Source organism: Dufourea novaeangliae, unplaced genomic scaffold, assembly GCF_001272555.1.
Source record: "Dufourea novaeangliae isolate 0120121106 unplaced genomic scaffold, ASM127255v1 scaffold343, whole genome shotgun sequence".
NCBI classification, from domain to species: domain Eukaryota; kingdom Metazoa; phylum Arthropoda; class Insecta; order Hymenoptera; family Halictidae; genus Dufourea; species Dufourea novaeangliae.
Window position 1 is genome coordinate 1,440,675 of NW_015374236.1, and position 27,417 is coordinate 1,468,091.

A 27,417-nucleotide genomic window follows, 5' to 3' on the forward strand; every position below is an offset into this window, starting at 1 on the left:
GACTCGGTGACCAGTCCCGTCGACCTCGTGTTCGGTACGAGAATGAACTCCGGCTGATATTAAAAGAAAATTACAGCCAACATGCCATCTCCGGGTAATGCAAAAGGATTTAAATCCCGTATACTCTCGGATAAATGACCTCGTGACTGAAGATTTACACTGGCTTTCTCATTATCCGCTCCGTTACCATAACGCGATCATTATCGTTTCCTCGTAATTTCGCTGGTAGACACTTTTCCTCTACGGGCTGTGTGCTTTTATTTTGGATTAATTGCCCCGAGGTCAAAGAACATCTCGATGCAATAAGGATTTGGTAGACCAGTGGATGAATGTTGGAAAATTTTTCGATATCATTGGAGATTTAGTGCTTAACCCTTTCCTTCCCTGTATTCTATAAATTTCACTTTTTTTCATGGTCTGAATGTTTTTAGTAGATCTAGTGAATTTAGAATTGAATAACGAACCTTTTTTTTTTTTAATTTAAACGTAACTTTACTGAACTTCATTAAAATCGCGATGTGTAATTTACGTTGAAAATTTCCAGCGATTATTATTGGAAGCCTTATTTCAATGATCTTTCAGCTGTATCGAGTAACAGATATCACCAATTTTTCGAACTAAACCCGTATATCTTTTCCTATTTTCTTAGAAAAACAATACTTCGCGGATTTCGTTTCCATCGACTGGACGGAGTCGTTTGCGGGGGATCTTCCGTTGGGATGAGTCGGCCGCGTAATCTTAGCGATCCGATGATAAATACAGGAGTTTCCCTCGGAGACACAGCTGCGTCTGCTTCGGCATCTGAGCACTTTATTCTATCTCCGTCCGTGTTTACAGATAAAAACAAGAAATTATAGCCCCGCCGTTTCAATCACGCTGCGTCAATAACAATAGCACCGAGAACTATTCTTAGTTTGGCGAGTCGAGGGCCTGTATCATTAGAAATAAAAGACTCCCAGTGTCGATGGTAAAAAGCAGAGTCGAGACTGAAATATACGCTCGTCGTGGAACGAGATACCGCGGGAGTTAAGTCGTCCAAGCGATATAATTACCCTAAATCAATGGACATTTTACTTTTCTTAATCTTAAAGTTGATTCTCACATTCAGAACCAATTTTCGTCGAGAACGAGTGTAAATTATGGTGTACTTTATGCGTATGATAGCTACTGTTTACGGTTTCTTCAATTCTTAAAGATATTAAAAAGAATATTTTAATACAATTCAGCCTCACCATATTCTGGATCTATTAAACGGAATTTTTGAATTGCTCTCTGTACATCGTTAATTTAAAATCATTCATAATTTCGTTTCTGAAAAAATATCTCGTGATATCGTTCGTTCGGGTCTACCTGGTTCTATGAATAAATTAAAATTAATAGGATCAATTAGTCACTTTACGTCTATCGAGCTCATTTTTTTCCCCTCCTCGATGTAATGAATGTTTAAAGGCTTCAAAGCTGTACATCCCATCTCATTGGAAAAATTAATAAACCGAATGAAACTAGAAACTTTTTCATGTAATTTTAATATCCTCCCTCCGAGTACTGGCTGCATTTTTCCCGGCTTCGCAGTTCATTATGTGTAACGTTCCCCCGTAATAAATCCGAATATCTCAAATATCATCATGTGTCGTTATCCCTGAAAGAGTACTATTACCTCGTCAGTTGCTTGTTAATTTTAAAACGTGTAATCCGTTCAGCTTTAGCGGCTTCGGATTCCATGCGCCGCGGAAAATACACGTATAATTCTGTTAATTAATAAGATCGCTCCGGTAAAATTAAACAAAAGATCTGTAATTTAATACGAGATTATTGCTCGTTCTCCTTTGCAAGAACCTGGAGGCTTCAAGTGATGCAAAGAGAACAGTCCGAGTTGTTTCAGTTTCAAATTGAACGGTGTAATGAATTCTCTAATACCCTGACATAAAAGAAATCAAGAATGACAAGAAATTCCGACCAATAAAAAGAACCCAGGGATTCGAGCATCACTTGCTTGAAGAACTTAACACAAAGAAGTGGCTCCAAAATCCTTAATCTTTAAGCCAGCTTTTTTAAATGACTTTTACTATTTTCGAGTTAGAACTTTCACCTGACTGTATAATAAATAAAAACCAGGAAGTCTTTTCACCATATCCCCTTTCTTTAAAAAAAATCCTAAATATCACCTTTCATTCGAGCCGCTAAAGGAGAAGTGTCCTTAATATTAAAAACGACCAATTGCAACCCCTTATCTCAAACATCACAAAGAAAAATCTTTGAAAAAAGCAAACCACGAACCCAAAGGATTAACCCTAGAGCTCTCGACAGGAATACAAAACCCAAGTCATAATAAGGGTGCGACGAGAGACTACAGTTTTCAATGTCGCGGGGGTTAAGTGACACAAAGAACACCCCCGAGGAAGCCGCCCCACGGATGTCGTCCCGTATTATCATTCTTAATGTATATAAAGAATCGTGGGTGTTATTCACAGCTCTTTTCACCGTCCCTTTCGTCACCAACTCGGATGTTACCGAATTTAACACTCTTTCGGAGTTTTTTCCGGGCACAAGGAAACGCCATTTGGGCGTGCTAGGTGCCCAGAGGATGTGTACGTGTGTGCACATATGATCCCCGTGTTCTAGCCTTGGCGTACGTGTACCATCCCCAGGCGCGACATCGTTCTTCCTTACGGACCTCCCCAGAGAGACAGTTGTATCTCGTAATCACGAGCCAGTATTCTGTTTCTACCGGCTTGCACCTGAACCGACACACACGGGCGTGTTGTGTGGCGGTCCGTGAACACACGCGGATAGACGGCGAGATGGTGGACGGAGGTTTAGTTACATAAAGGGTCTCGTCTCCGGAGAAGGAAGGCAGCAGGTGTATATCGACTCCACACCCATATTAATATCTTGCTTCTAGCCTTCTAGGGCATCACCTTGGGCTCCCTTTCACCCCCCGTATCCTTGTCACGTTACCAGAGACACGGGGATGTAACTGTAAGCGAGGTACAACCGTGGAGAGAGAACTGCTCGGCATTATTAGCACGCGTTTCCAGGTACCGATCGATCGAGTCTCTTGGTGCATCACCGGGCAAGTCATCTCTGTGAAGTTCACCGAGAATATTGGCCCTCGGATCGTCTGTTCTTCCAATTGCCTGCCGTAAAGACACATTTTCGGAATTCTTGATTGTAATACGCTTCTTGCAGCTCGAAAATGGAAGTAGTTGGTCGTTATGATTGAATTTCCTGTTACTTCGAAACTGATATTCTAGGAGAACTCAGAAAAACGAAGGACCACAGATTTCACCTGGATTCAGATTTTTTAGGCACGGGGCTGTCAAACCTTCGAGGGCTCCCTTGCTTGAAAAACTGGGTGATACAATTTTTTGTAATGAAGCATACAGTAAAGTACAGAAATCTTCGACAATTTAAATTTATTCTAAATAAAATTAAATACCATTTAATTATAACGAACAATGCTGCGTTATATTTTAATAAATGTGATTTCGAATTATTTCAAAAGGGAAATGTTAAACAAAATTTCATTCAATTATTTTTTTTTACATAAATGGAATGCTTAGATTGGAACCCCGCTGCAAAGTAGAGCTGCAGCCCTCCTAGCCACCCACGCCCCTCATCGAGCGCTAGGTTTTACCCGCGTATTCCGTAAATTGTTGCAGGAAACTTTCCATCGAAGATTATAGAACTAGAACACTCTCGAGATAGGAAAATCCATCGATAACTCGATGAAATTCAACGTGGATAACATTCGTATCGAATAGGATCCTCAATTAACAACACCGCGAAATCCTATCGCACGATCAACCATCTCGATTTTCCATGCTGTTGGGTTATTAAATTCAGGAAATATGTCGCGTGCAGTCAGAAAATACCGAAAATAATTGGGGAAACAACTCAACGATCCGGAGCCGTGTGCACAGACTCGTTCGGAATTGTGTTATCAGCGACTATTATTATTCGAGCAGTCATCGACGCTACCGATATTCATTGGTAATTAAGTATCAACAGCTTATCGAAGAAAAGCGACCTCAGTCGAGGGGTTCAGGCCCCCTTACCACTCATGCTCGGTAGTCGTATCTCATTTATAATTAGAAAGTCGATTACCCCGGCGCCTTTGTCGTCGTCTGCGTGCAGTCGCAATGGAATCGCACCCCGACTTCGATAACTCTGGAAAAACTCTGACGTCTATTCCTCGAGGAACGGTACAGAGCCGATTATAAACCGAGTTTCGTTTATTTTCCGCTCGAAAACGACTCGTGCTGACGGCTCGATCGAGTTGAACGACCTGTGCGCGACTCCACAGTGACCCAGAACCAAAATTCAGCAGCTCATACGTTTATTCAGCTGAAGCAATCAAAAATTTGGAAACTTATGCATTTCATTCAGAATGAAGTAGATAAATGAACGAATTTTTGTCAATTTTATCGATTCCCCTCGATCACCTCATCACTCGCTAGCAGTGTTCTTCGTGAAAGTTTGAATTTCTAGGGCAATATTTTTTGCAATGATCTGAGGAGAACAATAATGGAAGAAATCTCTAATGTTTAACTTCTTAGTTGACGTAAATATTTCGGAAGGTAAAGAAAATTTTTTTGAACTTTTTTTGACCATTTGAATTGCCAAATTATGATTCTGGACCACTGTACGCGTGCGCAAAACGCAGCCCCAAGTTTGAGAAGTCGAATTATGAAATATCTTTCAGTGGAACCATAGAGCCTAGCTTTTCCCTTTCTTTTTTAAAGACACGAGATATCCATTATTGGTTAATAAATAATGTATCACTCGCCATTAACACGAACCGGTCCATTAATTTCAGTCGGGTTCACAATTCCTGTCGTCGAAAGCTATATCGATTTTTCAACCCGATCCCCCTCCCCCCTATATTCAGTCCGTGTAACCAGCGATCGATAGGAAGCATTAAAACGTCGAAAATGGCGAATTTTGATCCGTCGTTCTGCCGTGGCGGGCTTTACAAAACTTTTCCTCTCGCCCCTCCTTTTGTCGTGGCACACACACGCTATTTATCAAACCAACGCGTATGTTACGACTCCAATTTCGCTGTGTTTCTCTGTTTTTCTCCCTCTGATCGAACAAACGTCAGCCAATATTCTCTGTAAACGCGATACGGATAACGGCGCTTCCTCTACATGGAGCCAATCATTCAGTTACGTAATTTGGAACAGTAGGTCTACTATTTTTCCGTGCCTTTTGCGCCTGTGATGGTTGACTAGTAAAGCGAGCGTTTTCGTGTATGTATATCATGATTCATTCTTGGCGTTTGTTCAATGAATAAGTTATTTGTATGAGTTCTCATTCGAGACGAAGCACGGTTTGTTATTTATTATATTTATTACTAGCCGTTCCCGTTAAAATTATTTTTATATCTTTTGGGTTGAATTTTAAGAACCCATCATATACAGGTTTTTTTTAAAGAACCTAGTCTGTAAATTTTACCATTCCAGCTTTAGTGGATTTGAAGATATGGTAATCCTATGAGAAAACAATTTCCCCTTTTTCACCCTTATAAGGGTTGAATTCCGAAAAAAATGCTCAAACACCTGTTTGTTAATTTTGAATGAGAAGTTTATATTTCAAGATGCACACATTCAATTTTTGGACATTAACACATCACTTAACCACTTTTCAAACAAGTCAATCTATCATTTATTAACAGTCAAAAATTGACCTGAAAACCTACAGAAAAAAATTTCTAATTTTGTTTTGACAAACTATCATTAAATAATGTTTAACCTACAAATTTCTTAGTACCTAATACCCTGAAAATTTCAGATTGATCGACACATTTTTCCATGAGTTACAACCATAGCTACGACTGAACCTATAATTTCATCGCAATATTCCAGACGCAATCAGGCTTCCACGGTTAATTTTTACAAGGAATTGAATCTTGAACATGCTAGAGACCGCGTAAATGGGCCGGATGTCTACGAAATTAGTATCTATATCGGACAAGATCGAGTCGAAAGATGGAACGAAGGGGGAGGGGGGAGGAGACTGAAAACGAATGCTCGGTGCAAGATTTAATAGGACTAATATAATTATGTCTGGCTGAGAAACTCGATGTCTGTGCGGTTTGCCTCGACCACCGCGGCGATTTGTATTTCGACCAACCAATTTAGCGAAAACTTTTCCTCTCTCACTCTCTCACTCTCCTCTCTGCCCCATTCCCCGACCCTCCCGCGCTTTCGTTATTACGCCCGAGCCGTTCTACTTTGAAACTGAATCTTGAGAGAAGTTTCCCCGTGGTAACTGGAATATAATGTACCGTATATAGACGACACCGCCGCCGCAGGCGGATCCCTAACGCCCGATCTCTGCTTTTACTTCTGCACTGGCAGCAAATCGATTCCACTTCGAAGACACTCGGACTGCGAATAATTATCCGAACTGCCCTCTTGCGAGGGGATCTTGAAGTCGGAGGGGGGGGGGAGTAAGGGCTGCTTCGATTGCAACGGGTAGAAAAATATCCTCCATCCGATCCCAGAACTTTCCTCTTAATAAGGAACAAACACCCTCGAGCAAATTGCACTCGTCCCGTATATAGTTCTACTTTATGTTTTTCCTTTTCATTCCGATATAAAAACGTGGAATAAAAATTCCAGCTGTCGGTTAATTTGAAAAATCCTGAATATTCGGAATATCGAGGGTTTGTTTAAATTGGACTCGTACGATTGTCGACTTGGATGAAACGGAAGAAAAATATTCTCCCAGGCAGGGGACACGACGAAGCTTTATAGAACTTGATCGCACAGACTCTGTTATCGGAACACACATGCAAGTATTCAATCGCCAAATGGATACCGTCTATAAAGCGACTTTACTATAATTTCCATAAGTTCAATTTACATTGGGTAATATCGAGAGTAGAAATATCACTGTCAGGGGGTTGTTCGTCGATTAAATCGATGACAGTAGTTTTTAATTTCGAACGTGAATTAACAGGAAGAGAGAAACACTTGCAGATTAAACTCACCCCCCGGTATAATGGTATTGGGAGGATATTAATTCGACAGGTGCTTTATAAAAGTATTACGTTCTAGCTTTTTAATCAGCTTTTAAAATACTACAGACCACGCTGAAACGCCCCAGATATCAGACGTATTAATGGCTCGGAATCTGAAGAGTCCTGAAATCTCGGGGAGTTATTAAGATTAAGATGACAAGGAGTATAAATACCCTCGGGCAAACAGTGCTCCCGACCAGCTCGATTCCGTCTCATTTCCCGGAAATCGTGAATTAAAAAGATCAAGATCGCAGTCGAAGAACCATGAATTTCCTAGACTATTTACATTTCCGTTCGAAGTTGGAAAAAAGAAGGAACTCCGCACAGTGGTCCTTTTTCCCGAAGAGAATTCCTACTTGTTTATCATTATTTTCTACAGCACATTTGAACTACATACATGAACTGCTAATCACAGAAATGTTGAATTTTTCATGAAAATCGAGGAAAATAACATTTTGCGAATTTCGTTTGTTTTAAAAGATATTCGAATTCAGCAACCTGGAAAACGTGAGAATACTGATTTTTATGGAACTCTATTGAAGTTATGAATTTTGACCAGCTTTTCAGGAAAAAGACCACTGTACAGTGTCCCCCCCTCCCCCCTCTGTCTCTCTGAATGGTTCTCTCTCGAGGACAAACGCGCCCGTAGAGGTGGATTCCTCTCTCGTGACGCGAATTTCGCGGAAGCTACTCCAGTTGTCGTGGATATTAGGAGAGCCTCAATAGGATGTAATGCGTGTTTGTCGCGACCGGGTACGATCGATTCGGTTTATTCGATTGAATCGACCGAGAGAGCCAGGCCTGCTTGTGTCATTCGAGAACTCCCCGGACCGTGCGGGTGCATATGCAACGACGGATTTCCACGGATGATTAAACCTGAAGAGCCCTTAGATAACCCCTACGCATTGAGCGTGCACACATAGCAGGGGAAAAAAACATGGCGGTATATATTGCGTAAGAATAATACGAGGCGTTTAACGCGATTAATGTTGGTACTAGGGCCGTTCCTGGGTTGTTGGCCGCCCGGGTGCGAAAACAGTATCGCCGTCCTTATTAATTTAATATTATTCAATCAAGAATTTAATATGCAGTGTTTATATATATATTTTTTTTTATTAATAAATTATTCACTTTTTAAGGATCTTTGTTTGTTTGTGTGAAAATAAAAATTATTTTAGGACAATGAAAAATATTTTTTAATTTTTGTTTTCATAAAATGAATCAAAGATCCTTAAAAAATGAATGGTTTTATTTAAAATAAATATTTTATTCCATATATAAGTACGAGACTAACACATAATGTTTGTAATACTGATTTTATGGTAGGTAAATGGCAACCATTAATTACCTACACGAATTTAATCCACTAAATAAAATTAAAAATAAAAAAAGTAAAAAAAAATGTAGGAAAAAGGAAATAAAAGCATTACGATGAGGCTCGTTTATTCTTAAGAAGTCTTTTGATTGAGAAGTTTGGTCGGATTGAAAGTATCATGGAGATTTTAACGATTTCACCTGTTTTTTTTCTAGAACAATTAGTTCTATTTTCTGTAAATTTATGCTATGATAAGATAAGAGCTTCGTTAAGTAGTTAGAAAACTTACAAGGCTCTCTTTAACCCTCATCTTAGGCACCTCATTTTCCCAACTTAATTTGTCCTTCGGCGTCAAATTGGCACGGTGGTTAAAAAGTTAATATAATGTAGAGATAACTAGTTAAACTTGCATAATTCTTTCAAGTAATAGTCACCGAACCTCGGCTAAATTTATACCTACACACGACAAAATAACATCATTTCTTAGGGAAAAATGGTGTCAAATTGACACAAGGGACCAAAAAGGATTAATATAGACATTTCAATGTTAACACAATTATCAATTCATTTAAATAATTACTGACGCATATCTATTGTTAGTTCGTCGATTTGAACTGTTTCCACAGCTCTCTGACATACTGTCGATACAAAATGTGAACTGCACCACGAGTGACGGAAATAATGGATGATATTTTAAACACGGTACGCCCAGGTGAACCTGTCAGAATTCGAATCCACTCGATCCTCGACGTCATTCGAGCCAGGCTCGTTCGATCCCGGGGAATACGCGAATTTACAGACAACAGATTTCCGAGACTCGATTTAATTAACATATCGTATAATTGTATCATGGGAGAGCCGGTTCCGATGATTGTCCGCGAATTCATAAACGTTAACATTGATCTGCGGGGGGGGGGGGGGCACATCCCCGTGACAGTTGGAGGGAACCGATAGGATTTATAATAGCCGGGTGAATCGGCCGATCACACCATAATTCATTGGTTCGCGCATCGACGATTGCTCGCGAAATGGCGGATATTAACCGAGGCCGACTCATCGACAGGGGATGGAGAGGACACGGGGTATGCTTTTCTGCATATGAAAAGACAGGTTAATCGGCGCACCTGTAATTTCTTAAAAAGGAAATCTACTGTGACACGCGATTTTATCAAATGAATTTGTCTTAAGGTCTTGATGAAAGATTTTTATGCTGAACATTTCTCTGGTATGTTTATTAGATCGTGAACTATAAATAAAAATTTTGTTCAGTTGGAAATATGAAATAAAGATGAGATGCTGCTGCCCATGAAAATCGATCACATCGAAAAAAAATTGCTGATCCTGGTCGTTCTGCTCATTTGAAATAACAAAACTAAAAGGATTCTTGAATTACTCGGACATGGCTATCACAGGTACCATATTTGGATTGAAATATTACAAATTTTTCAAATGGCTACAATTTGAAAATGAAGTATCGATTTTTGTGGTTTTTTTCATTGTTTTCGCGATCGTTTAGATTATTTCGAGTTTCCTTTTTTCAATTTCTAACTATAAAAAACGAACCGAACGAGCAGGTCCGTTTAAATCCTTCTATCGTGTCGATGGATAGATCGATCTAGCGGGCGGAATAACGATTTTCGAATCCACAACAAGTCGTATAAACCGCGAAACGTTCGAACAGCCCTGCTTGTCCTCTGTGGCGAATTTCGGAGATTAAAAATTCAATTTAAAACTCACCGTAAATAAAATCGTCAGCTTTCGTCCTGCGCCCGGTGAGGGAGAGGAGTCTCGTGAAAAATTCATCTCGAACGCTCGCGACAACTGACAATTTCGTGGGCGTACATTTACCAATGGAACATCTTCGGTTCTGAAATGGAATTTCATTGTCAATCATGATCTAGGGACGTTCGATTCACTTCAAAGAATCGATTCTTTAATGGATTGTCGAATGGAATCATTAGAATCGATTCTCTTAAAAAATCGATACCAAAGTAAAAAAACTCCCAAATTCGAAAAATATATATCAAATACAGTTACGTTGAGAAACCTTCCTTAGTAACGGAAACAAAAATTTAAGAAAAGGGTAAGGAATCGATCGTCAGGAAAATCGAATACCAGAGAATCGATTCAAACCAGCATGATCGATGAAGTTTTTATGAAAACAGGTCACACGGTAACCGACACACCCGTTGCTACTGGGGGAATGGTTTTGATTGATAGAGGACGCGCGAATTTGAAATTCCGCCCGAACGTGAAAAACACAGGCCTCGAACGACGTGGCTTTTTCCGAGGTATGCAAACTGGCTGGCCCTACCACACGCACAGTATCACGTGAGAGGGGAGGGGCACGTATGTCCACGTCAAACTCTTTCCGACTGTGCCACGTCCTGGAACAAGGCACGTAGAAGGTCTGTTCCGGTCGGTGTTTCCAAAGGACAGTGCTCCCAGTTCGCCTGCTGTCATCCTGGTTAACCACGCTCCTCCGAAATTCACCCTCTCCGTTCCCACCCCCACCAACCCCTTCCTCCACCGTCTTCACCGCCCATCTCCTCTACATAGTATACATAGAAGGCTATATAAACTCTTTACTTTCGCCTTATGCATATCTAATGTCCTCGTTGGTCGGAATATTTACAAGTCAAATGCGATCGATCGGCAACCGCGTTAGAACGATCGGATGAAACCGGCACACGAGACGACGCTGTGGTCTGAAAAATGAAGAGAACTGGACGCAAAAATGCTACGCCTGCGTGTGCAGACCAAGGGGCTAGAAATGGGGGAAAACGGAAAGAAATAGGGGATGTAGGAAGGATGAAACGGGGGAAAAGGATGAAACTGAAAGAAATAGGAGGTATAGGAAGGATGAAACGAAAGAAACGGAACGCGTGAGACTGCGAAAAATTCTGGGATCGTCTTTAGGTTGTCTTGATGCGGTTCACCGCGAAAGAGCCAGGCACAAAAGAATCACGTGGCCCCCCTCCTTGGCCCTTGGACGATAAAGTCTGGGGGCGAAGTGAAGTACACCCTGGTCCCCATACGAGTTTTCCTGTTCGCAAGCGGAGACTTCAAAAAGTTTCCCCCGTGTCGAGGAGAATGGCCCTCTCGCACGGGCCATGCATGTGGAAAGGCTCTCTCCACGCGACTCCACCAGAGGAGGACCCCGTCACGGAGGGGCAAGTCTCGATTCCAACGGCGAAATAAATTCTCGCGACCCTGCCCATTTATTTCTTCTTCGACGATACTCGCCATTCCACGAACGGCGAAGAATTAATGGACTGGACGAGTCTTTCTTTGAGGTGTTGGACTTATCTCCGAATTCTGTGTTGTTTGCAGGGGGAATGTAGTCTTAAACGATATAATTTGTCGGAGAATTGGTTGTTCACTGTTATATGGAAATTGGGAGGGGATGATAAACGTACCTCGAAATCCACTAAAGCTGAAGACAGTGAAATTTAGAAATTAGGTTCTTCATAGAAACCCGCATATAATGATTTTTTTAAATTCAACTCCGAAAGGGATAAAGATAATATTGGAAGCTAACGCGTGCATAACCGCGTGAAACGACTAGTTATTGAAATAATTGATTACAGTTACACCGGACTATACTGTATTTACGTCCCGAAGGAACGGTCGTCTCGTACTGTTGTCGATTCACCAAAGTTTAATACGATTTTCCCGTAATTATTTTTCGCTCGTTTTTTTCCCCCCAGCGAAGGGGATTTGATCGGCTCGCACCAGGAGATTATTGCGCGTTGTTGCGTCGCTGTACAACGGGGATTTGCATTATCTTTGAATCACGTTATTTATTGCGTTCGCGTAAGCCGTTCGTCTCGACAAATTGTACCTATAGAAAAAAAAACTAATCGTAAAATACATCCTTAATCGACAGCGAATGGTGTCCGCTCGATAATCGGTTTCCGACGGGAAACTGAAAAAAATTACGTTATCGACGGCTGTCTAGCTCACAACGAACAATCGTCACTCGAGATTTTCAACGAATGTGGACTGGTAGAAAAAGAACAACCATTTACCAATCATTTCGATCGTGAAAAAATAGTTGCGTCGCCCAATAAGGAATATTTATAGCTGTAGGTTGTCACTTTCGATTCGATCGCTTCAGAGGGATGGGCAAGCACGCGACATGTTGTTCTCGTTATAAATATTTGATAACGGTAGACCCCGAAAACTGATTTACGGTGAGGCGTGGTGGTGGCGCCTCCTCTCTGCTGGATAAACGCAGTTTGTCGATGGTGTACAGACGTCAACGATAATTGAATTTCTCGAACGTTCGCTTATATCGAGCCTGCGAGGAATTGACATTATTATAATGTTCGAGGGTCCTCCCTGGCGTGTGAAATCGATTTACTCGTGTGTACAACCACCCTATCCCGCCATCCTCCCTTCTTTTCCACCGATCCTCTTCGTCACACTCACCAAAAGAAAATACAGCTCCAGGGCCTGTCGTCCTCCCGCGGCGTTCGTCCTTTTCCTTCGGAGTTTTCAAATAAATTCAAATAGCAAGAACGTCGTCGTTGTCGTTGCCATCGTGGTAGTCGGAGGCACCGCCCGTTCCCCCGACCCCGTCTTCTTGCGTTCTATCCCGGAGGGAGATACGAAATGAATTGTACAAGCCGCCACCCCGGGCGGAAAGAGTAATTTGATGCACAACCTTGGACTCCGTGGACCCGACGATAATAAAAGGGGTAAAGTGTGCTCTCGGCGTCGTGTTGTATTAATTTAACTTCAGCAACGCGCTCGCCCACCGACGAGCAAGGGAGGGGAGGAGAAGGAACAACAGAGAGGAGTTTTAGGGATGGGGGGGATGTCGGGGGGATGGGACACCAGAACGATATTGAGTTAAATTACCAACAGTTCGCGCTCAGGGAGGCCTCCGTCTCCGAGATTAACGAAACAGGCCAAGAAGTATAAAGAAAACTAGCCGGGCGGGAGACGACGTAAAAAACATGGTAAAAAGGAGGAAATCGGGCAAACTGAGGGACGAACGCCACAAAAAAAGATGGCGGCGGATCCCCCGCTACGGGAAATATTACACAGAGGCTCGCGCGCTTCGGACTTCGCCCAGATAACAGGGAAAGTTGAGTTCTCTCTTGTTGATCGTATTGCCCGACCTCGCGAACTATCCTCCCGACCCATCCGAGGTTGCACGACTTTGTTTTGCGTAAACATTGCCAGTTAAAAATGTTTTTAATTAAAGTTCCGGCGTAATACTCTACAGATCTGCGGGCCGATTAGAGGGAATTTCGTTCGATAACGGGGTACGGTTGGCGGAAATACTAATTGACGGGAACACGTGGGCTCGACGATATGGCTGCTGTTAGTACGGTGGTTAAATATGATGTTTTGTAAATATTTGTTCGTTATTCATAGGCAACTATACTTCTTACGGGGGATGTACCCACGATTACTATTACTTCCTCTCGTAGCTTTTTTCTTCGAGTTACTTGGCCTGGTCCTCGTTGAACTAAATTCCCCAGTGTTCTTCGAACGTACAGTGGGTGATCAAATTATTATGGACAGATGCACAAACTACATATTTTATGTTTTCGCTGTTATTATGATTGCAATAATAATGAAATGTTTTCTTAACATACCTACGCATGACAGAATAACGTCATTTCTTAGGAAAAAACTGTCAAATTAGCACAAAGGACGGATAAGTGTTGAAAAATATGAATGTCGATACACAAATGTATGGAATGATTCAAAGTCCCTTACCACGTAGTATTCAAATTCAGGTAACAACTGTCGCCATCTATCCAAGCTTATAATATCAAAAAAAAAAAAAAACAATCGACGATCATCGGTGTTAAGGTCGTATATAGTATCGAACAAAGTTGCACCAGCAAATGTTTCCAAACACCCTCGCCTCACAGCTTTAACTTCCTCTAATCTCCACGATCTTGTTCCCGATGTTCACAGAAATCCTCGGGATGGAGCTAAGAACAGCGAAACTGTTGCTTTACTCGACGCTGATGGTGGTCGTGTGCTGGAGCCAACAGGACTGGACGCAATGCGCGGCCTCGTGCAAGTGCACATGGTCGCAGGGCAAGAAGACCGCGGAATGCGCGAATCAGAATCTCACATACATCCCGCGTGGCCTGTCCACCGAGATACAGACCATCTATCTGACCGGGAATCGTATCACACACCTGATATACGATTCCTTCAGCAGGGTTCAGCTGGTGAATCTCCATAAACTGGTATTGAAGAACTGCGAGATCGAGTCTATCGACACGGACGCGTTCAACGGCTTGAAGATCGTGATCGAGATCGATCTGTCGGCGAACAACATTCGTACTCTGTATCCTGGCACGTTCAACGAGACGCAACGTTTGAGGGTACTGAATCTGAACGACAACAAGCTGAAGGTGCTGGAGAACGGTCTGTTCCGCGATCTGATCTACCTGCAGACGGTTACGTTGTCGAACAACGAACTGGAACGTATCGAGGAGAAGACGTTCCGCAATCTGCCGGGGTTACAGGTGCTAACCTTGCATAGCAACAATCTGAGCACGCTGAAGGTGCAGAGCTTCGAATTCCTGCCGAAGCTAGGCAGCCTGGAGCTGAACAATAATCCGTGGAATTGCAATTGTCATCTGAAGAGATTTCGTGATTGGGCGATCGAGAGAAAACTGTACACGAAACCAACCACGTGCCAGCAACCGGCTGCTTTGGTGGGCAAGATGTGGGACGAGATCAGCAGCGACGAGTTTGCCTGCAGACCGGACATCTCGATCGGACCGTACATGAAGATCGAGATTGGAAAGGGGAACGTCACCTTCTGGTGCCAGGCGTCGGGGATCCCGCGACCTCAGGTAAGCCTTCGGTTACGAGAGTCACGTTTATTCAATCAGGTCGAATAACGAATAAAATCGTATTCTGCTTGTGACTCAATGGACAGAAAAAGACAATCGATTTTCTCTGTTTTTCCGCCTACTGAGTCTCGTGCGAAGCGTCTCTGAGGCCGTCTCATCGTGTATGGCCTGTTTTAAAGGATCCCATGACGACCAAGTATTCTAACAAAAAGAGCAGTAAAGCGGGGAAAACGTTGACTGTCGGTGGTCCAACAGTAAATCGCGAGCAATTTAGTATGTACAATCTAGCCCGACGCGAGGGGGTTCGCTCGTCGGCTGAAAAGATTGTACCGTTTAAACTCGCGTTCGGGCAACTTAGCTGGAAACTTCTAAACGTTCTTAGCCCGGTCAACATTGTTCTCTGAGCTCGGTAGCGGAAAGAATTCTCTGTAGTTTATTCGCCGGAAGAGTTCTTTCTTCCTTTCTTTGTTTTTTCATATTTTTTTATTGTTGTTTCTGATTCTTCAAACATTTTGGTCCGATGTTTCTTTGCATAAATTTACCATGGTTTCCTCGAAAGGAGATACGTTCCCATTCAGTCCTAACTCTGGGACAAATTACAAGTCTCTGTCCCTATCTCTCGTTCTCTCTCTGTCTCTTTGCTACGTTACTCTTTTAATACGCGTGATAATTCATGTATCTTTGTACGGTAAGGTTGAAATCGTGTCGCGGAATTTTCCCGATTGAATGAAATTCTTTGATTCCACCGCGGAGAATCCGTGCAACCGGCAAAAAGGGAGATACAAGAGCCCGTCCCCCGGCTTTTGAAACGAACCGCACAAAAGGAAGACGTAGTTACGCGAGCTTTTTGCGTGTAATAATGAAAATCCTTTCAGATTTATCCCGGCACGAGGGCCGAAAATTAAGGACACCTTTAAGGTGGGCTCACACAACTCCTCTGTCCAATTTGCATTTTTGTTTTCTCTCAGTCTTCCCCCTTCTCTTACTCCTAATAGTTCAAAAATCGCTTTGCTTTACAAAAGAGAGCTTTCACGTGATTATAGCAAATTTTTTGTCAACTTTTCTTTTTTATGATTTTTCAAAGTCACCTTCAATTTTCTTTCAAAAATTCAATTCAAAAATAAAAGTAACACATGTTATGTTATTGTACTTACCGAATTCGTCTTGAAATCCTCTAACAGATAGGCGTAAAAAAATAATAGGAGTATTTACAAAAAATTGAAGGTAACCTTGAAATATCACGAAAAAAAAGAGTTGACAAAACATTTGCTATAATCACGTTAAAGCTCTCTTGAAACCATGCTATACCTGATAAAAACATTATCGATCGGACTGCTAATAACAGAGTAATCTCTACTGATCACGATTCGTGGTTCACCCTGTATAATGGGCGCCACACAAACAAAGAGTATAAAAGAAAGCAAGGAAATGGTAAATGGAACCCAGCCGTAGTGTGAGTCCATCTTTGGTACGTCCTCCATTCCCCAGGTTGTCGTTCGATGGTCGAGACAGGTTGGTTCTCGGCGTCGAACAATATCACCGTTGGCGCGTCGATTGAAAGGGCTCACGGAAAGCTTGTTTCTCCGGTTTCAGCTGTCCTGGATCCACCGGTCCCGAATCCTGAGCAACACCACGAGACGGCACAACGGCGAGAGGACGTACATCCTGAAGTCGAGCCACGACTGGCTGAACCTCACGATCCCGGACGTCACGCCCTCTGACAAGGGTGATTACGTCTGTCTGGCGAAAAGTCCAGGCGGAAATACGGAGAAAAACGTGACCCTTGCCATCGCTGGCGACGCTACAAGCGGTCAGGACGGTATAATCAGCCTACCGCTCGTCCTAGGCCTGGGCGTGACCACGTTGCTCCTGCTAATTGTCACCGGGTCCCTTAGCGTGTGCTACTGTCGTCGTCGTCGAACCAGACACGACGAGAAAAGCCTGGAGGCCGCGTCGATGGAGCATCACGGGCTGGGGGAGCAAGAGAAATCACTGATCACGACCATAAATCCTGTGGTGAAGCCGCCCAGACGGTACGAGGCGCCGTCCGTGACGTCGCACGGCACCGAGATGACGGAGCTGAACCGTACGTTGCTCGACAACGACTCGGTCTTTGGTCAGTACACAGCCTACATTACTAAACAGTGCGTGGCCAGGTGCTAGCTACTAACTATATGTTACTTCCGTCGGGCGATCACGGCGAAACGTGGAACGCCCGCGGCAGGACTGTCGACGTTGACACGGGTTCGATGGTGTTGCGTGTGAGAATAGAAACAATAGGAACAATAGTCTCGATTGCTTTATCGCGATTCGCAGACGCTGAAACTGTACAGTAATTTCATACTGAGCTTCTTTTGAATACAGTGAAGCCTCGATGAGTGTTCGAAGGCCCTTCACGAGGAAATGTCCCCAGGTGTAGTGCTGACTGTTTAATGAAGTCTAGCACAGTCATAGAGCGTGGCATTCTGAAGCCAATGATGTTTGGTTCAGCCCCATATGGTCATTAGTAGACTGCGGATATTTATGCAGATTTACAATTTTGGCTACTGATAAATAAAAAACCAAATTGAATAGAATTTTTTTTCCTGTACTAAATTTTACTACAATCATTATTCTGCTACACTTTGCAAGTCAGAGAACGCTATAAGTGCATAAACATCCGGGGTCTAGTCATTAGTTTATAAAATATTTAATATGTTCAGGAGTCTAACACTCGGCGAGGATTTACTGTAACTAGGACTTAATTGAAAATGGAAAAGACCTCGGTCACCGAAACTGATTTGAACATTTCGAGGGGACAGTTGAATGTATTTTCCATTCACCCGTACAAATTGGCTGATCGAATCGGAGGAATTGGCACACATGTTCGCGATCGAGATAAATTGTTTCGTTAAATAGTTCGGCGATTAAAAATTGCAATCGGTTCACTGTTACGATAACAAAGCCGCTGACCTGATATCGGGACGAGTACCAATCGACGAAAAATTAACGAAGCATCTGTACGATAAATTCTCGGACGAAATGCAATTTTAATGTTTTTAATGTGAGTTGGCCATCGATCCTCCGATTTCCCTTGGAAAGAATTCAACGGATCGGTATCATTGCTAGTTTCGGAGGGCAGAGGATTAATTGAATTATAATCGACGAATGCGTTTAAGACGGTCGCGTTAGAGCGTTGCGGCGTGAGGTTCGGTAATCCAAGCAGCGGATAAACGAGGCGCCATCGATCCTGGGTGAACAAGCATCGACCAAGACTGTTGTAAGATTAACGAGAGTGTACAACACGTAATGAGAAGAAAGAGGAGAAAGGCATTCGTCATTTGTGTCTCTGGCAGCGAGATAGCGGTTTTTCCTCGTTCGCAAACACCCTAGATTCTCGAAGAAAACCGGCGGGGTCTGTGTGCGATATCAGACGTCGTTAATTAGACGACAACCGTATCCGATCGCGTTGAACAGTGCTGCAAAATCCCCAAAAAAGTGGCAAAAATTCGTTCTCCTATTGAAACGATCGTATTAAAAAATTTATGCGGCAATATTAATATAATTTTTGTAAGCAGTGAATCGCTAAAATAATTTATAAAACGCTATCCGAATGATGCCCTTTATTTTTTTTAAAGAACCAGATGATCAATGACATAATAATAAAATTGTGTATTCTACTGAGGAAATGATTTGTTTCTACTATGATTAATTTCTACTACCAAATCATTTCCAGAATTTTGGCCACGTTCTGGGTATTTTGCACCACTGCGCGTCGTATCCACTGGAAACGCGACGTTTTCGCGAATTATTTTAATAGAGGTGTAAATACGCGAGGTAAACTAGTGGCTGTAAATTATACGTCGCCGCAAAGCGTGTTCGATAAGATTGAATTATTTTTGTCTTAACGTCTTATGATCGTTGCGCATAATCCTCTTACGATCGATCATTCGAAGGACAGGTACCGAAACGAGAGTGCGTATACAGCAGGGTAAAGGAAGCAAAACCTTTAGGTACCTGTGTGATGAAACAGGGACCGGAAGTGCCGCGAAGATGCTGTTAATTGAAACGATAGTCGCCACCGTGAATAACGCAAATATAGAAAACAATAGGGGGCCGAAGTACTCCAGGATTGTAAGCGTAAAGTGGTAATTAAAATGATAAGAGAAAGAAGGGGGTGGGGAAAATGCGCGTTACACATGGGGTTTGAGTTCGGGGCAGAAGACAAAGGGAGAAGCAATAATCGTTAGGGTACTCTCGGCTGAATTAGCGACTTGTTTTTATTGAAAACGATACGGTCAATTCTGTGGTCCTGTGCACGCGTGTATCCTCCGACCCTTGCCGCAAGTCCTTGTCTACGCAGTTCAAAGATGGTAATTGAAATTATTGTCGAGGTTCTCGCATCCGAATAGATCTTCCGCATCTCGACTACCTTCTCGTAACCCTTTGTATCCGTTGCGGAAGGTTGATCTCGAGCGACCCTTTTTCCTTTCGACCTACTTTCTCCGCTGACTTGCTATTGAACAGTATTCGAATACTTGAAGAACACAGGCCACAAGGTGGAGAAGAACTGTCCTCGTTGTGCCGTTCGCGCTAGGACAGATTCTGGCGTCGATCAAAGATTGCCAGCGAAGTTTTTCGACTGCGAGACGAAACGTCGATAAAAACCAACGGGTGCATCGACGTCGGCCTGTATTTCAATTTGCTTGACAGACTCGTTACGACACGAATCGCGCACCCCCTCCCACGCCGTTTAAATTATAAACTCGAACGTGCATTCGACGAACTACGGGTAAAAGTCCGACCCACTTTTCTCACGGATGGAATTTTATCTCGTCGGGCACGATCGATTTACGTGTTTCTTCGCGAAACAAGCCGCGACAACTATTGTACATTATGTAATGCTTTCTGATGTCGATAGACGCTTGTATCAGTCGCTCCTATCGATGCTGATGAGCGATGGAGGATTTAGGATGTGCCTGGCATTATGCTCTTTTATCGACGAGGATGAACCCCAACATCGTCTACTTAACCATTTATCAAGTACCACTGGTGCTTCGCCTCGAATGGGTTAAGGGACGTCTCGTGTCCGGTCAAAAAAATCGAATTTTTTTTATTGCTTAAATCAACTCTGACGCATGTAGAGAATGTGTCCCTAAAATTACAGATCGATATTTATTGCACAATGAAACTCAAATTTCTTGTGGTAAAATTTCAACTTTTTTTCTAAGTGCCACCATTTCTTTAATTCACATGTTTTTCTTGCTCGACGAGGTTCATTCGGTGCGTATTTGCATAAAATTAATAAAAATTCTTGGTTTTTCTATTTCATACAATTACAATGGATGCGAGAATGTACACCGTTTGAGGTCTACGTCACCGAAGCCGCTAGAGATGACGTCCATATATATATATATATATAAATTTTTTTAACAACAAAATTTTTTTGTATTCTAGAAGTGTGTGTTAAAATACTGGTAAATGCTCAGATGGTTTGACTAAATCTGTCTTGTTTAAAAAAAATTCCTAAGAACCTGGTTTTTTTCCGTTTACACGAGACGCCCCCCTTAAGACGGGGACTCAAGTGATGCTCGTCGTGTTTCAACTTATTAAGTCGCATTTGAACCAATTCGGACAACACGCAGGTGGTTCATTCGCCGCTACAATTCGGAGAGTGAATGATCTACTTCCATCAGGTTCAGAAACCGAAAGGCATTTTATCATATCCATACCAGAAGGATATTTTCAACCAAACCCTAGCATTAAGTGGTTAAAAGATTCCAAGGGCTTAATCGTGCACAGCTCGAACCAAAATAACAATAGATACAACACACAGGCCCGATTCCTCTTTCAAGACCCAGACACAAAACCCCACAAACCCGGTGATACATAATCAAACTAACCCCCCACACGCAACACCTCCGCAACAATCGTCGAACCGCGCGCTTATTTTTTTTTTTCTGTTATTTAATTATTGCGCGTCTAACAACACTTTTCTGTTTTTAACGTTCGTCCCTCTTTTTTTTGTTCATGTTCCCGGCAGCTGATGGTATCGGTGGCGGTGTCGGCGGCGGAGTGATCGGCGGCGTCGGAGACGACGAGAGGGAAGAACGAGCTACCCCGGAACTCGAGAGCGGTACCGGCACCCTGTGCCGCGGTGGAGGCGGTAGCTACCGTCAATATCCACCTGACCTTTTGGCGTTCTCCGGTGGTCGTGGCGCGTCGCCTACCAGTCAAGCATCCACCGCACCGGACAACACACGTCTACCGAGTCAACACACGGCGACACCCACCACCACAGCCGCGTACGGTTCACCCTCGAATCAATACCCGGCCGCGTTCAAGACCTTGCCCCACAATCGAAGCGTCACGCCTTACGGTGTCACGGCTAGCTCGACGATCGCGCCTGTGATGCCGCGACACGGATACGTCACGATACCACGAAGACCAAGAGCGCCCAGCTGGAGCAGTGGACCGCCCACATCGCCCACAGACGGATTGGAACCAGTCTACGACAATCTAGGGCTGCGCACCACCGCGGACGGCAGCTCGGTGCTCTCCCTGAACAAAAGTCCCGAGCCATTAGCCTCGATGAGGAATCGACCTCTGCCTGGTACGCCAAGCTCCCACTACGGCACGATACAACGAAGCACACCGAACATATTGGCCAGCAGCCCCCTCGACAGGTCTGCTCCTGAAGGCGCGGCCGAGTGGCCAACGAAATTAGCCGACGAGTCCACGGACAGTAATCATATTCTAGGACAACAACCGCAACAACAATCGAGCAGCAACACCCTAGGCAGAAAAGTACCGCCCAGGCCACCACCGAAACCCAAGAAGAAGTCCGCCAACGGACCTCTGTACGAGGACGAGGGCGAAGACGGCACCGAGGTATGATCAGCGTACATCGGTCGACGAAGCTGAGGCCGCGAGGTCGTGGCCGTGCTGAGACGAACAGATGCATGACCGCAGTCACAATAAACCGGTAGTGCCTTTTTGATGATGAGACGGCCCCCGCTGCGGGTCGATATTCGGTTCAAGTAAGTTCGCCCGTCGAACATCCGCCGACGGGACGAACGTTGTGCGGAGAGGGGCTTCCACATCCGGTGAAACAGAGGTCGTCGGGTGAACTGACTACCAGGAACCAGCGAACTTTCTTTCGGACGCCCTTCGTCCTGGTGTCGTTCTTTTTTTTTCCCCCCTCTCGGGTTTTCGTTTTCTCTCCTTGTGTTTTTTTATAATTTATTTATCGTCGCGCTGTGTGCCGAGATTCAACCGTCGAAGACGGTACACAAGTGTATTCACGGAACTGAACGGATTTATCGGTGATGTTCCGCGGTCGAAGGGATTGAACGTGTGTCCTTTGGTTCGTTACCTTTTTTGAGGCGTTCCTCGAGACACTCGACGACGATGATGACGGACGTATTACACACTTGTGCTGGTCTCCGTTTGTTATGGTATTATCGATATATTACAGTGTCGAGGAAATCGTACACTGACCGTGTAAAGTACGTACAGCGCAAGGGGACACTAGTGTTTAAGGATAAATGTCCCTTCGGGGACGATTCGTCTTATTTATTGACGTGCTTGTTGCATGCCTAATGAAGAACACGTTGAAGCGCATGCCGTGGATAACAATAACGTTTTATACGATCTCCTCGTAACGCGGTGGTGCGATCGGGTACCTCCTAATCTTGCTTCCTTCTTTTACTCGGGACTTTTACGCCCCTGCGCGTGTATTAGGCGGGAATAATTTTTATCGCGATACTTGGAGGTTTATTGGTTGCTTTTATCCTCCGCCGAACCTCCGGGCCGCATCCTTCGAGACGGGGGCGATTCTTTATTGTTTCCTGTCTATATGTGTTTTCGTTTTTACCGTTAATTTTACTGGGTAAGATCGTCGTCGATTAATGTAATCGCCTATCGTTCTAACGACAATTGTAAATCGGGTTTAAGACAACGGGCCATGCTGGCGGCTCGGTACGTAAGAGCATTAACGAATAACAGAGACGTTTAGAGTAACTATTTCTAGTAAGTTTAAAGAAGTGTGTAAAAAAAAAAAGAGTACCTACTCCCGATCGTATTCTGTTTCTTAAAACGGTAATCACGCCGAAACGTTCCGGTGCGAGTTTCCCGAGATCACACACACACCTATTCACAATGGGAACACATAGACTCTCTATGGTCACGATGGCACCTCCGTTGCGTCGATGCAATGATAAATACTGCATCGTGACCAAATTGTATTTTACCCGCGTACGCTCTGTCTCTCGCGGATCGTGAAACTTGACGGCGCCATTTTGGTTCCGCGGGAAAAGAGAGGCGCTTCTGGACGTGTTGCCGAACGGTTGTAAAAAAAGAAGTACAGTCTTGTACATAATGTGTATTATATCTAAGAAATAGTTTATCTCCTAATAACTCGATCCAATTGATCTTGGAAGCCATGCAAAATGGTTTTATCTGAAGGAAAACATAGCAGAGGCGAAATAAGAACAAGTCGATCTCTGTGAATAATAGAGATGCAACGATGAGAACGAACGATTGGCCCAATTGTAATGAAGTGAACGCCATTGTATACGTAACGAATAGGATGGAATTTTTCGTCACGATTTACCACGATTTTAACACGGACTTTACAATGCGTGATCAATTTCGAACTGAATATTCCTCTTAATTTAAGTCTTTCTTTAGAGAGACTATTTACCTTTGAATACACTTTTTTCCCCATGTTTTTTTGGTGTTGATGCTCTTTATAATTATTTAATAAAACGATTTTTGCTATTTCTCTGGGCGATCGACCACAGCGATACAAAGAAACGTTTTTCGATCGGATAGCTAATATGTTATGTCAATGCTATTCTGACAGGTCGGTACCAGCACCGGAAGGATCGTTTCTCAACTACAGAATTTATCGCACGTAAGCCACGAACTTGTTACAGTTTCGGTGCGTTTTATCCGGAGCTTAACGTTGCATTCCCACCGTTACCAGAGGGTTTTCGGAATCGATCGTGTACAACTTGTTGCGAGCAGAGAAGAATCCTTGGCTATATAACACTATTCGAATCCAGTCGACTGTACACTGTAAGGGATACTCCAAATTGACGATTCTTTTCGGAACATTAACACGCTTCGTCTATTTCTTCCGATTCGGGAAATACATCCTGCTCAAAACGACCAGGGAATTACTCTGCTACAGCAAATTCGCCGATACTCTATAACCAACATGTTGTAAGCTACAGACACATGCAATTTAAGGTAGACATTCGGTAAAACTACCGAATTAAATGTACACTCACGAGCTCCCCTTCAGACGAAAAAAGTCCACGCTTCTTCGAAGTACTCACCGATCGACAACATCGACCCTCTAACCATTGAAAGAACACGGATCGAACGTTGACGAGGCATCTTCCCCGACGATCGTAACCCACTCTAACAGTATTACGAACGCAAAAAAAAACCCGAATACGATGACGCGGCCGCAGCCGGAGAGACGACGACGCGGAGAAACTCGCGACGCAGTCGTGTAACATCGTTTCCTCGACTACATTCGAAAAACAGTCTTAACAAGCGCGCCCACTATCGGTAACAACAACTGGAACGATAATCGTGAGAAAATGCATGTATAAAGTATACACAAGGGAAGGATTCCAACTGTTCGACTTCGATTCTAACCGGGTTTTGTAAGATGACAGTATACAGGTTCCTAATTATACATGTGAAATATTAGATGTAGACATTTACTAATTTTAAAGATATAAACAATCAATGTTACGTACCTTTAAGATATATTACGAATATAAGTCAAAGTTATCGAAGTACAGTATTCCGTCGATTACTGTCTGACTGATTCTACACGATTTTGTCAGGGCGTCATCCCCACCACTGAGGGGGTGGGGCGTAGAACCTGTCAAGTGCATACTTTGTTGCCCCCCCCCCCTTTTGTTGCCGAGGCTCAGGCTTCGAGCAAAAAACAAATTGACGATGGTCTAAAACATTTCTCCTGTTCGATGCTTGCGTTGTTGACAATAATCGACGGAACACTGAATAAGGTTGTTAGAAATCTTTTTATTTTACTTTCTCAACGGAACTTCGATAACTTTGACTTATATTTCACATATATCATTACAAACCTATATACTATTATTTTACAAAACCCTGTTGAAATTGAAATCGGACAGTTGGGCCCATTTCCCTTGTTAACAGGCAATGTCGACGGAACAATTGGGTCCGCGAAACAAGTGCCAATCGACAACCTACTTCTTCCTCGATCGGAAACGGAGGATCGTGGACGCTTTCTGGTATCTTACGACGAAGGGGGCCAGGATCGAGGCTACACGACCGGAGTGGAATCGTCGCGAATTATTTTAAGCGGCCTAGCAGAGTCGCGGCTCGTCCGATCCAATCGTTGTGCCTCGCCCTGTACATACACGGACCGTAATATCGCACATCGCTAATTCACCGACGTTGTTTAATATGTAAATCTGCCGACAGACACGTTGAGAGCAGCGGGGCACGACCGGTTGGTACGGCGCCACGAGTATATTTTTGTAATTTTGTATTTTGATGGGTTCTCCGGGTACACGTCCAGGTCACACGGCGACCGCGGGGCGGCCTGGGGAAGACGGCCTCGTCGCTTTCGCCTCCCTCTAGACAGGGGTGGGGATCAATCGACTCCCAGGGAATTTAACTAGATCCTCTACAGCGCGCCATCCGGCTCGTGCGACAACACGAGGCAGTAAAATATAATTGAACGGTCGTTAAGATCTCGAACGGGTACTTCTGGATTCTCTTCTAAACCCGAGTTCCCCGGTGTTGGTACACCTCCGCGTTGATTTCTCGGATCGCGGCGATACTCACCTCCAGCCGGGGGTATCTCTGTTGGTTTTACGGTAAACGCTTCGAATTGAGACGCGGGGATGTTGAGATGAGTCACGAGGTTTTGTGGTCTGTATTCATTGAATGGAATATGGAAATTTTGGAGGAAAATTCACGTAAACACGACGGTGGGTGGCATGAATTTTATAGGCAGAAATATTATTTAAATTCGTCTTCTGATGTGTAACCATCAGCTGGAATCTCTTTCGTTGAAATAGCTTTCCTTATCACCTTCATTTTAATACCTCAACATTAGTATAATTCCTTTTTTAGTACCTATATGTTTAAAATTGAGATCAAACGATCCAAGATTCTTCGATATACTTGGTGTATTCTCGGTCGGTGACGTTTACCATTCCGCAGCTTCTCCCATTTACTCCAGCCTGACTGATCCCCTAAATCAGAATATTCTCTAGTTCCTGGCCTGGAAAAGGAGGAATAGCAGGATCTTTTCCCTCGCGGGGCTCGTTTCACTCGGACCCAAGCTCCTCGTCCCTTCCGTTGCTACCACTTAATGACGCCCGGACAAGTACACGTGGAAATGGAACACGTACAACCTCGCAATTACAGCCGGGGGGGTCAACTCGGTGGTGCTCACTCTATGTACTATTAGTCGGGCACCGTGTTTACCGGCGTTTGCGCATGACGAACGACCACCGGTCGTCAGCGCGCAATTATTATCGCGAAATACTTTGTGGAGCCGCGCGGACAGGTTGTTCGACCCCTTTAATGAGACTCACTCTCTGTCCCTCTCTTTGAAGGCCCGCGAACGCTCGCGATAGCGAACAGTTTACGAGCAACTGCTCGTCGAGGACTCGTCCGACGATCGCTCGCAGATCGATACACGTGATACTTCGAACTTCCTCCGTTTACCATTTCACTACGCTAATGACTCTGCGTATCTACCCGCTGGGTACATATCCGCTTGAAGTCGTTACCACGTGTAAACAAATATTTAAAGTTTCGACCAATTAATTCTGGAACATCCTGTATGGATGGCTTATGAATCATATTCGCGGAATGGATTATAGTTTTGTGTACGGAACAGTGAGCGAAACTTTTTTTTTTTTGTTTAAATGAAACGAGAAATTTGATCGAGAGATCTCCGCGGGCAAATCCAAAAATCCTCAGTCACGTGAAACATATTGACGAACATGAATGGCTGCGTAACTGGAGGCAGTCTGTAAATATTGGTTTCAATAAAAACTGGTTCGAGTCGATACCGTATAGTTCAAAGCGAGCTGATCAAGTAAACAAATCAGGGTCGTCTAAAAGTTCTCAAATATATACATTTCTGATAGCCAATCAATCACAAACTTTAAATTAAATTTTAATCTTTGTAGAGCAATTGGAATATAACGATTACCGTCGATTGTAAATTATCT

General features: G+C 43.5%; 1 protein-coding gene across 1 annotated transcript in view; it reads left to right on the plus strand.

Moving 5' to 3' along the window:
- The window catches only part of LOC107192443, a 25,644-nt gene extending 3,300 nt beyond the window's left edge, over nucleotides 1-22,344 (plus strand). Inside the window, exons 2-4 of the mRNA XM_015581695.1 lie at nucleotides 14,283-15,178; nucleotides 16,772-17,294; nucleotides 21,201-22,344. Coding sequence (XP_015437181.1) covers nucleotides 14,294-15,178; nucleotides 16,772-17,294; nucleotides 21,201-22,054 — 2,262 coding nt within the window. The 5' untranslated portion in view covers nucleotides 14,283-14,293 and the 3' untranslated portion in view covers nucleotides 22,055-22,344. The remainder of the gene's footprint in view (nucleotides 1-14,282; nucleotides 15,179-16,771; nucleotides 17,295-21,200) is intronic.
- The last annotated feature ends 5,073 nt before the right edge of the window (nucleotides 22,345-27,417 follow it).